Here is a 12,852-nt window from a genome sequence, read left to right on the forward strand (position 1 = left end):
ATAGTTAAGCAATATCATACACGAGCAACAACTGCAATATCACACGAGTCTTCTATTCAAATAAATGCTGTTCTTTTGAACTTTTTGTTCATCAAAGAATCCTGATAAAAATGTACCGTTTCCACAAAAAATATAAAGCAGCACAATTGTTTTAAATATTGATAGTAATAAGAAATGTTTCTTAAGCATCAAAACAGCATATTAGAATGATTTCTGAAGGATCATGTGATCATGAAAATTCAGCTTTGTCATTACAGCAATAAGTTACATTTTAAAATATATTCACATAAAAAAACAGTTTTTTAAAATGCAATATTATTTCATAACATTGCTGTTTTCTTGCCATTTCAAAAACATGACAAAATCTTACAAAATTACCAAACATTTGAACGCATACATATTCCTGCATTTTGCACAGCTTTTTAATGCTAAATATTTACTATTATAAAACAGAGTTGTGATTGGTCAGTACAGCTTTCATGTCAGGGACTTATTCATTTTACTATTAGGGTTTTTAAACAAAGGGCCCTTAAAGGGATAGTTCACCCAAAAATGTAAAGTATCCCATGATTCACTCACCCTGAAGCCATCCTAGGTGTATATGACATTCTTCTTTCAGACGAACACAATTGGAGTTATATTAAAAAAGACCCTGGCTCTTCCAAGTCGACTTGTATACGGCCGTCTGCCGGAAGCTAGTGATTTTAGTCGATAAAGTTTTAAATATGGATATTTTTCTTACAGGAACGTATCGCTTCACTTCAGAAGACCTTTGTTAACCCCTCAGAGCCATTTTGAGCACTTTTATCACAGATAGAGGACTTTGATGGACTTCCAAAAAAATATACCCATTGACACCCATTATAACGTTTGGAAGAGTCAGGACCTTTTTTAATAAAACTCCAATTGTATTCGTCTGAAAGAAGAATGTCATATACTCCTAGGATGGCTTCAGGGTGAGTAAATCATAGGGCTAATTTTCATTTTTGGGTGAACTATCCCTTGAAGATACAAAAGTCAAGTCAAGTTAAGTCTTTAACAATGAAGATTGTTTCAAAGCAGCTTTACAGAGATAAACTTACAATTTATGGTAACAAAGATTGTTTAGGCTTTATAGCGATTTTTGAATAGTGTTATTTCCAGCTAAAGTTAGTTTTGATTGATTCACTTCCACCAAAATTATCATTTGTTATTACATTAGGGGCCACTAAGACGACGGCGTTCTCTCTAAACAGACTTTAAACGCGAACCTGTGACCTGATGGCGTTCACATGCGTTCACATGCGCATTAAAAATTGATTCTATAGTTATATTCGTTTGAATATATGTGTGCAGGTTTGTAATTTCCCTACAAACCATGCCTAAACAAACTACTTGTCTTGCCTATACATTTGATAAAGAATTTTGTTTTATTTTATCACTTCGGGGTACGCGAACCGGATTTTCAACAACGCTTTATCTGTACAGAACTATTAACTAATTAATAACTGTCTAACTAATGATCTGTTAAGCATTAAATAATGTAGTTATGTTAATCTTGGTGGGGAGTCTGAAAAGGTTGAATTGTCAGGATTAAAGGGGTTTTAGGAACTCCAGTGTAATGAAGTTTTTTTTTTTTTTCTACAAAACCTGCAATAGTCACAGCTTCTAAAACAACAAATACTTTACCGTCCAAATAAAAAGTCCTAAAATGGACCTGCATCTCATCAAGCTCTTTTAGCATAAAATGGATGCTGAAACCTCTCCACTCTGACTCTCCCCTCTGTGTCTTGCACCACGAAATCCTTCCAAGTATGAGGTCAGTCCGAGGGCAGGGTTCCTCCTCGCCGCTGCAGGCTCATTGTGAGGATGGCTGGCTCGTTCGGTATCAAAGCAGCTAAACCAGATGAATCAGACCCAGATGCAAAGCATCAGAGCAACTAATGTGCCTTTTTTTGGGGGGCAATCCTTACCAAACAAAAATTCAACATGCATATTCCTGCTGTGTTGTTTGATCTCAAGACAGTGATTAGATTAGAAACCGTATTTGTTGTTGGATGTGTGTTTACCCAGATCAAATTGAATGCTAAATGCAATATCTGCAAAGCAAAGAGTGCCTTTGTATCCATCCACGTTGTTTAATAATGGCTTTTGTCCACTTTCTTTCTTTCTCTCTCAGATTGAATGCATGGTGGCCACAGAGATAATGCAGAGGTACAGGAAGCTGCAGTTTGAGAAGGGTAAGTGGAAAGAGGCTGTCTGTCTGTCCATCAGGGGCTGGTGAGGCACGTGTGCGTGTGCATGTTGATGGTGAGCTCCATGCTTGCTGTCCTAGATGACTCAGAGTGACTCACTGTAGATAAATAGGCCAGTGCAGGTGTGAGGATGAAAGGGATGTGAGAGTGGACTTGCACTGGACTCGTGTAGGTCCAGCTGACCTTATGCTGTCACAGAATGGAGGCTTTTACCTTAGGCTGTACTGTCTGTTTTTCTTCAATGAGAGCCTGCCACCTGCAGACACCTTGTTTAACTGTACCTCATTATGTTTTCTGATTATCATTTGCGCAGTTTTTTTTTTTCCGGGAAAATGGCAGAATCAAATCTTTGTACTTTGTCCACGTGAGCACCAAGGCTCAACGTTTTGAAACTCGTGCTGATCAATATGCCACAGCCCTGACTTTCAATTTTTATCTTAAAAAAAAAAAACGGTCCCTTTTTTTTCAAAGTGTAAGTAAGCTATTTCCTGTGACTGTGCAGGATTCCAATTCATTAAGTGCTAGAAGACTAACAAAGTGCTGTAAATGGTATAACTATTTGCACTACAAAACATTGTGTTTATGCTTAATATTTAAATAAAATGATAACAAATACCAACATCACACAGACGTTTTTTGTAAAAAAAAAACTGGACGCGGAAATAAATAAATGGACCAGAAGCCTTGCATCTGCAAGCTATATTAAAAATAAGGTGGATTACAGTATGTGTTTTGTAAAGAGTTAATGCATAAGTGTGTTATGATTGTTTTCATTCAGGTTCGTTAAACCAATGTTGGGCTGGTCTGGTCAGGATGATCGCAAACAAACAGCAATGTGTTGATAGTATTGATAGTAACATTCATCGTGTAAATATGCAAACAAGTTACAACTTAGCCTTATAATGTAAAGGGGCACTAAAGTACAACTTGCGCACTATTAAACATTTTTGCATTGCACCATTAAACTTGTTGAAACGTAACTACATTAAAAGAAATATTTACGGAATTGTCTCCAACCAAGATAATTATTAAACATCAGATTGATTAAATTTTTTCAATAAGCTCTTGTTTTAACTGACAGACTTTAATCCTTAAGACCTATGTGATGATGTTGACATTTACACCCACATGCAGAGATCGAATATTCAAACTTTTTATTCATTTTTCTACCCCTGAACGAAAAAAACGAAATATCAAACTGAATTCTTGTTTTTTTTTTGTTTTTTTTTTAAATAAATAAAAAGGAGCCGTTTTCTTATTTTTCTACTTTCGATATTATAAATAAAAAACAAAACGACTGAACGAATGATACACGGATTTGCAAGGGTCAAGAACAAATGGGGCAACCGAGTATAGAGTTTCAAACTAGCTAGTAGTTAATAAACCTCTATAGTTGACTCCTATTTTATAAATGGCTGTTGGAACCCTATTCTAGCCACTAATAATTATTTATGAACCCAAGGTAAACTATAAACAACTTTTAAAATCCAGAATGACATTAAACCAATGGCTAACAATTTGAAGTGTGAGAGGGAAACCTTCATACCTCTGGCACATTTTCCAGAACATATATCATAATTATATGATTCATAATTCAGAGTTTAAAGCATTGCAAACCTATGAAAATCACAAGTGTGAAACCCAGGGTTAAAATAGACTTAACCCAGGATCTTAAAAAGAGTTAAGTGTAAATGAAGACTCTGTGTTTCCACTCTGTATCCAAATCAGTCTGTATGCTGACATGAAATGTTTTTTAATTTTAACAAATGTAGCTTCTAGTCAGAAATCTCCAAGATTAAAAGACTAATAAAGAGTAAATTAGACTATTGCTAATTGGATAGGCTTGATCGAAAGCATGAAGGTTCCCTTAAACAGATAAGACCTGAGGATCTGTGCCATAAACCTGGCGTATGAATCCTCTCTTTCATCATTTTCTTCAGTAGGGGATCCCAGGCTCTGGACTCTGATAGTCTCCAGTTGTTTGAACCACAGGATACATTTGCTTTAGAGATATTCTCTGTCCACCCCCTCCAGTGTGTTACATTAGCCTATTTTAAAAAGACATAAGGGAGGGAAATAAATGTAGTTACGCGTTGCAGTTGTTCCGATGCTATCTAGCCCCTGTTTAGACCTGGTATTAAAATGCGTCGAGATTAGTCGATCAGATCACAAGTAGACGAGGGAGGCACATTCCCATTTATACCTGGTGTTTTAATTTGTCTCTTTTGTCCACTTTCAACCTCTTCTGACTTCTTCGAGGTAAGGGTCTTTGGGTGGGTAAATGTATGGTGGCAACACCCTCATAATTGAGAGATTTACATAGAGAGAGTGTAAAAATGCGTTCATTTAGCCCATCGGTGTTCCGGGAAACTGGAGTGGAATGGTGGTTATAACATATACACACTCCCGCATGGCCTGCCGTGTCAGATGGAGAGGGTGAGCGCGAGTGTGTTTAGTTTGTGAGAGATTCGCAGTGCACTTGAGGACAGACAAAAATACATGCCATCCTGACACAAGACAGCAGATATTACTGAAAGTCCTCTTTCTAACATAATTGCCCCCAAACACACCTTACATAACCATAGCCATATAGTGTGCCACTAACTGACCTTTTATGCATTCATCAGGCAGATGAGCAAGTAAAACCATTATGAAATGGGTAGTTGCATCTCTAAATTCTGATTAGAGCTACAATCAAAGGTGTATATAGGGACCAGAATACCACAGAGACTTGGAGTGGACTGTTTTTGGTGTGGATCAGTTAGCATCTCAGGAGGACATCCTAGAAACCACCTCAAAATCACCTTGCAAGGCCCTAGCAGAATGAATTAGCAACTGCATAGCTACACCCAGACATCCAGATCTTTCGCACAAACAAGCACCACTCATGTTTTATCAGAATACATGAATCTAGCTACAACTAAATGTAATTATTTATTGAACAACTTTGTCTCCGCCACCTATTGTGCCCAGTCGTAAAATCACTGTAACGCACAGGCCTCATGCAGCTTTTTGCTTTAATGAAATCTAATTTAACTAATGAATTTATGCGAAGCTATGAGCAGCAGCTCTGGGATGTCGTTCCTGAGGGCAGATGAGGCCGAAGCTGCTCTTTTCTATTACCCCTCCATCTCAGATGGCGTAACCATGGTGACCTGTCAGCCTGCATCAGCTGGAAGCAGCCTAAAATAAACACTCACGGAAACTGCGTCTGATCTCTCATCTCTCACCCCCCCCCTACAGAGGTGTTGCTGGACCCAAGCCGGACCTGGTGCCCCTCCTCCACGTGCCAGGCCGTGTGCCAGCTGAAGGAGTCTGACACGCCGCTTCCGCAGTTGGTGCGGTGCAGCGTTTGCACACTTGAGTTCTGTTCCGCCTGCAAGGCCAGCTGGCACCCGGACCAAGACTGCCAGGAGAACGTCCCCATCACCTCGTTTCTACCTGGAGAAAGCAGGTACTGTTGTCTTTTAAAGAAATGATCTAGGTTCAGTACAAGCTGTGCTTAAATGACATCACTTGTGGCATAATGTTGATTTTTACTTGTCTCTCCTTTTTTAAAAAGCAAAAATGTGGGTTACCTTGAGAGGCACTTAAAATATGACCAATATTACAACTTATTTTTTGCCATGACAACATAATGCCTTAAACTGACTGTAAAGTGACCAACCAAAAATGAAAGGGACCAACTTTAATATACAAGTTTTATGAGAAGAATTAATGTAAAGGGTTTTATAAAATTGTTTACCATTCAAAAGTTTGGGGTCAGTAAGATTTTTTAAAGAAATTAACATTTTTATTCAGCAAGGATGCATTCAATTGTTCAAAATTGACAGTAAAGACATTTAGGCCAACAAGTAAAAAGATATTTCTATTTCAAATAAATGCTGGTCTTTTGAACTTTCTATTCATTATAGAATCCTGAAAAAAAAGAAAAAAAAATCTTGGTTTTCACAAAAATATTAAGCAGCAACCCTTTTTTCAACATTGATGATAATAATATTGATATTATTGATAACAATTAGAAATGTTAGTAATGCAGTAATGATGCTGAAAATTCAGCTTTGCCCTCACAGTAATAATATTAATATATATTTAAATAAAAAATACTTTTAAATAATATTAAATAATATATTTAATAATATTAATATTTTACAGTATTACTGTAATGCTTAGATCCACAGAAGATGAAGTTGATTATAAAAGAACATAAGATTTATTATGAACTCAGAATAACAAGCCGACATGCGAAACGGTGTGCTAGTGCACAGACAACAACCGACAAAGAACTGAGGGACCAAAGGAACTTAAGTAGTGGTACAAACAAGGTTAATAAGGAGACACAGCTGTACAAGAGGACCAATCATCAGTAACCATGACAATCCATAAGTGGTGGGAAACTAGACAAAGGAAACATGTGATTGTGACTGAATGAAAACAAAACAAACTGAACGTGATTGTAACAGTTACTTTTAGTACTGTATTTTTAATCAAATAAGTGCAGTCTTGGTGAGCATAGAAGACTTCTTTCAAAAACATTAAAAAATCTTACCAACCCCAAATTATTGATTGGTAGTGTAAGTTTCTCGTTTCTGCTTTCAAGTGATTTCACTGCTTTTCCACTGAAAATTGGCTCCATTTACCTCATTTGTGTCTCATGTAACCCTTTTTCTATAAAGAAAATAAGGGACGAGTCAAAATTAATTATTTTTGGGGGTACACTGTGCCACAAATGCTGTTGATTGAGGTTATCTTTTCTCTGAGGTTATCCTTTCCTGAACTATTCCTTTAAGTCTTTCTCCTCTTGTCTCCTCCTCATTCATCAGCAGATACGCTTCAGTGTAGTTTTGTCTCTTTGATGTGCGTTTAAACACTCCCGTCCTCCCTCCTGGTTGGTATGTGTATCCACTATCCAGCTGTCACGATGAGGCATGTACAGTGTAATGATGTTCGATGTTGATAAGGCGACTTTAGATTTGAAATAAAATACCTCAATCAGTCAGTTTTTCTGCCTTATTGAACATGCTCATCATTCAGTCGAAGAATGGATCTTCAGCTTTTAGATGTTGAAGAGTGATTTTTTTTTTTCTCTCTCTGCTCAGTAAGCCAGAGATGCATGCACAGGTGTTATTTGACATTCATGTCACACGCACACTTGATTCCAAAGCAAAAGCATCATTGAGCGGAGTTTCTGATCCTTGATCTTGGGTCTTACAGGAGTGAACACTCAGCCAGCTCTGAAGTGAATTGCTTCACTAATACACACTAGTCATAATACTCCAAAGAGCCTTTCAAGTTTACAGCTCAATTTCTGTATCATTTCATGTTTGAGATTGCGCCTAAACTCCTAAATATATCTCAGAGTGAGAGAATCAGTCTTTAGACAGCATGAAATCTAAATGGATCCGATTTACACTTTAAACAGACTGTTTCCTCAAGGAGCTATGAGCTGACCTGACTCTTAAAGAAAGTGTAAATAATGTATTTAAATATTCATGGCCTCCCTAAGAACTCAAGCAATAGCCCTGCATGGAAAAAAAATGTTTTTAGGTTATTTGACTTTATTCAAATATTTGATATATTCAAATGTTTTCTTTGCTACTTGTGTAACTTCTTCTTTTCTTTCTGGCCCAGTTCACAAGAAAAAAAAAAAAAATATATATATATATACACTCACCTAAAGGATTATTAGGAACACCATACTAATACTGTGTTTGACCCCCTTTCGCCTTCAGAACTGCCTTAATTCTACGTGGCATTGATTCAACAAGGTGGTGAAAGCATTCTTTAGAAATGTTTGCCCATATTGATAGGATAGCATCTTGCAGTTGATGGAGATTTGTGGGATGCACATCCAGGGCACGAAGCTCCCGTTCCACCACATCCCAAAGATGCTCTATTGGGTTGAGATCTGGTGACTGTGGGGGCCATTTTAGTACAGTGAACTCATTGTCATGTTCAAGAAACCAATTTGAAATGATTTGAGCTTTGTGACATGGTGCATTATCCTGCTGGAAGTAGCCATCAGAGGATGGGTACATGGTGGCCATAAAGGGATGGACATGGTCAGAAACAATGCTCAGGTAGGCCGTGGCATTTAAACGATGCCCAATTGACCCTTCGCTAAGCCCCGCCCTCCTTAGTTACTGTTGCTACGCCTGTCAAGCTTTCGCGGCTGCCACGTCTATTACAGTGTGAATGCACCGGTGTCAGACATTCCCAAGGAGATAATTTGTCATTTTTGGCGAACAGGTGAAATATCTGAGAGAGCAAGACAAAAGGGACAGCAGTATGCATTCGAGGGATATATCCACGACATAATATGCAACCGATTAGAGAATAATTTCATCAAAATTGAAGCTAAAGCCTATGACGTTAAGGTCCCAGCGCAAGCAGCAGCCGCCTCCTTAGCAGACCATTCACATGGGAAACACACAAATTGAACAGCTATGTTCATCCACAGCAGAGTAAGTGAAATGTGAAAATAATCTAATAATTACAAATCAAACAGCTTATCCATCAATCTAACACCGGGAGAGCCGCGGTCGGATTGGGGTAAAGTTACTGGGGTAACGTTAGTAGGCCGTCGATTAACAAAATGCTGAAATATATTTTAAAGTATGTCAGTGAGCCTCCGTCTTGCCTTTAATCGTCTTATTTTACGTTCAAATATATGCATTATGAACAAAGAACCGCCATTATTTCCAAGCAATAGGCGTGTTTTTTTGTTGTTAATCCTGTCGACATTTAGCTGTGAATGGGTCTCCACACTGCTTGATCCACGCCCGGGATTTCTCCCCTTTGGCTTTTAGGTTTCGGGAAGAGAAAAAATGCCACCCCACCGTCCAAACTTTTAGAATACCGGGTATCAGATTTGCACTATCCATACGCACAACGCGTCGGCATGTTTCCCTCGCTCGAAAGCTTGACAGACCTCCCGCGCCTAGTTACGGTTGCTAAGCCACGATTGGCCAGTGGCGGTTTTCGGGCGTGGCCTAGCGAAGGGTCAATTGGCACTAAGGGGCCTAAAGTGTGCCAAGAAAACATCCCCCACACCATTACACCACCACCAGCAGCCTGCACAGTGGTAACAAGGCATGATGGATCCATGTTCTCATTCTGTTTACGCCAAATTCTGACTCTACCATCTGAATGTCTCAACAGAAATCGAGACTCATCAGACCAGGCAACGTTTTTCCAGTCTTCAACTGTCCAATTTTGGTGAGCTCTTGCAAATTGTAGCCTCTTTTTCCTATTTGTAGTGGAGATGAGTGGTACCCGGTGGGGTCTTCTGCTGTTGTAGCCCATCCACCTCAAGGTTGTGCGTGTTGTGGCTTCACAAATGCTTTGCTGCATACCTCGGTTGTAACGAGTGGTTATTTCAGTCAAGGTTGCTCTTCTATCAGCTTGAATCAGTCGCCCCATTCTCCTCTGACCTCTAGCATCAACAAGGCATTTTTGCCCACAGGACTGCCGCATACTGGATGTTTTTTTTCCTTTTCACACCATTCTTTGTAAACCCTAGAAATGGTTGTGCGTGAAAATCCCAGTAACGGAGCAGATTGTGAAATATTCAGACCCGCCTGTCTGGCACCAACAACCATGCCACGCTCAAAATTGCTTAAATCACCTTTCTTTCCCATTCTGACATTCAGTTTGGAGTTCAGGAGATTGTCTTGACCAGGACCACACCCCTAAATGCATTGAAGCAACTGCTATGTGATTGGTTGATTAGATAATTGCATTAATGAGAAATTGAACAGGTGTTCCTAATAATCCTTTAGGTGAGTGTATATATATGTACATACATGCTATTTTTGCTAAAAAATATACGTTCTTCCTTTATTTTTCTGACTGTTTTGTTTTCTACAAAAAAGAATATTTGCAACAAGCATGAAATTATGATAGCGTCATTGCTGGAAAATGATAATGCAAAATATCATTGATTGGTTTGTAGTTTTTCACATAACAGTTGATGACTTTGACAGGTCATTTTTTTTGATTTTTTTGTGTTAGTCAGTTAGTTACATTGGTGACAAATCATCAGAATTTGCTATAGCAATGTGGAATACATCACAGAGAGCCAAACATCAAGTTTACAGGGCATAAAAAAATGGATCAGTGAATGTAAAACTTTTATTGGCAACTAGCCTAAAACTCTCTCACACTGGCCCCGGGCCAGCTGCCATCCTTGAGCTATAAAATAATATTACTAATATATTTGCTTATTAATAATATGCCCACTTATCATAATAGAATCAAATCTGATGGACAAAATCAAGTCTCACTCTACATGATTTCTTGATGAGTATTCCATAAAATTGTGAAATCATGTTGTCCTTGTGTGTGCGCGCTCTTGTGTGTGTGTGTGTAGAATACATTTTAAAATGTAATTTACTGATTTTTTTTTAATTTACTGAATTTTCAGCATCATTACTCCAGTCTTCAGTGTCACGCGATCCTTCAGAAAACAATCTAATATGCTGATTTGATGCTCAAGAATTTCTCTTTTTTTATTATTATTATTTTTACATTTAATATGGTTTAATATTTTAATATACTTCCTAATGTTTTTGTGGATGCCGTGATACTTTTTCTCAGGATTCTTTGATGAATAGAAAGTTCAAAAGAACAGTGTAAAAGTCTTTACTGTCAATTTAATCCATCCTTGCTGAAGAAAAGTTTTTTGTTTTTTTTACCTCAAACATTTGTGTATATAACTCAAACAGTAGTGTATAATCAAATCAGAAATAATCATATTACTACTATTATTGTGATTATTAATAGTACTTCACTAAACTGCAGTGTTGCAGTACTGTGAGTCAGAGGCAGTTGTAAGGAGGAGCTCCTGCTGTTTAACGGGCTATGAGAGGTTTGCTGCACAGTGTCACTTCTCTTAGATCAATAGACTGGGAATTGTCCTGGAAATGAATGGGCTTGTACTTGTCAGCTCGGTCCCTGTGGGTCAGCCTCTTCATTACCAGCGAACACTGTCCCTGGCCCACAACACTTTAGTACACAGAAAAGAGATGGGCCTGTCTGCGTGGAAAAAAAATCGACTGTAGAAATCTGTACTAGAAATCGAATTTACCAGTACCGTATTTATTTATTTTTGTCCTGTGAAAAGGGATAATTTTTGGAGATGCACCGATAATAAAATTTCTCAGCGAAAAATTATAAATTATACCGATAGCTGATTATTCAGAATGATATCTGCCGATACCGATAGTTTGCTTTTCTTAATGGGAAAAAAACGGTCTCTCTCAACTAATGCTTTAAACTGTACTGGGGACCCGTTCATTTGGTACACTACATTACTATAATATTAGTGGTTAAAATTAACAACAGAGCCCAACCTATTATATTGAACTGCTAGTTATTTTCAGATATAATAATAACACTGAAATAATTAAAAGCTGAAATGTGTGTGTACTCATTTGCACATAAAGTTTTCATAAACACCTGTCTTCAAACATACATTTATAATTAACAGTCAATAAGGTCCTCTCTAGTGTTTATTTATAGCTAATTATCTGTGAACATTGGATTACTTTCCTGAGGTAAATGCAATGTTTAGTGACATTGTTCACAAGCTGTTTTATTGACATGTCTCCGTGGTTGAAACACAGATTGAGTGATTACATGAGATGTGATTCATTTCAGTAAGTTGTACTTTATCTTTCAACATATCTTTTTATTGTTCATGCATGTTTTTTCGTGCTACAGTATTAAAGTGGAAGAAAAGACTCGCTCTCCACACTGCCGCTTAAACCGGGGCACTACAGCGATCTCACGTCACATTTAAAGGGACAGTTCACCCAAAAATGATCCCATAGTTTACTCACCCTCAAGCTATTATAGGTGAATATGACTTTCTTCTTTCAGCCAAACACAATCAGAGTTATATTAAAAAATATCCTGACTCTTCCCAGCTTTATAATAGGAGTGAATAGTACCTTGTTTTTTGAAGCCCAAAAAAGCGCATCCATCCATCATAAAAGTAATCTATACGGCTCCAGGTGGTTAATAAAGGCCTTCTGAAGTCAAGCGGTGCGTTTTTTGTAAGAAGAAAAAAAAATCCATAATTATAACTTTATAAACTGTAATCACTAGCTTGCGGTAACGTCCGTCCGCGCGTTCACAAGAAAGTCAAGATCTGGCGTATGACGTAGGACTTAAGCGTAGCATTGAGACTGCCTCTCGCAGGTCAAACAAACAGGGCTGGGCAACAAACTCAAGCTCTTTTGACATTTCTTTTTAACAATTCTGGTTTTAGACTTCTAATTTGTGACCAATCTACTATTCACTCCCATTATAAAGCTTGGAAGAGCCAGGATATTTTGTAAAATAACTCATTGTGTTTGGCTGAAAGAAAGTCATATACATCTATGATGGCTTGAGGGTGAGTAAACTATGGGATAATTTTCATTTTTGTGTGAACTAACCCTTTAAATGTGATGTGAGATCGCTGAAATTAATCACTTCTCATTTTTTGGGTGAACTAACCCTTTAAGAGCATCAAAACACCATTTATTGTTTGGATTTTGTAATCAAATAGACAGAATTTGAAAGCGGAGACTTTGTTTCTTATCAGAAGTAACAAAGCACAACGCTCTTTGCA

General features: G+C 37.8%; 1 protein-coding gene across 1 annotated transcript in view; it reads left to right on the forward strand.

The window, feature by feature from the left end:
- rnf144aa (ring finger protein 144aa) overlaps positions 1–12,852 on the forward strand; it is a 51,325-nt gene that overhangs the window by 26,526 nt on the left and 11,947 nt on the right. The window contains exons 4-5 of the mRNA XM_056245621.1: positions 2,159–2,219; positions 5,478–5,688. Of these exons, the coding sequence (XP_056101596.1) occupies positions 2,159–2,219; positions 5,478–5,688 (272 nt within the window). The remainder of the gene's footprint in view (positions 1–2,158; positions 2,220–5,477; positions 5,689–12,852) is intronic.

Source organism: Rhinichthys klamathensis, unplaced genomic scaffold (genome assembly GCF_029890125.1).
Source record: "Rhinichthys klamathensis goyatoka isolate OS25496 unplaced genomic scaffold, OSU_Roscu_1.1 h1tg000032l_1, whole genome shotgun sequence".
NCBI classification, from domain to species: domain Eukaryota; kingdom Metazoa; phylum Chordata; class Actinopteri; order Cypriniformes; family Leuciscidae; genus Rhinichthys; species Rhinichthys klamathensis.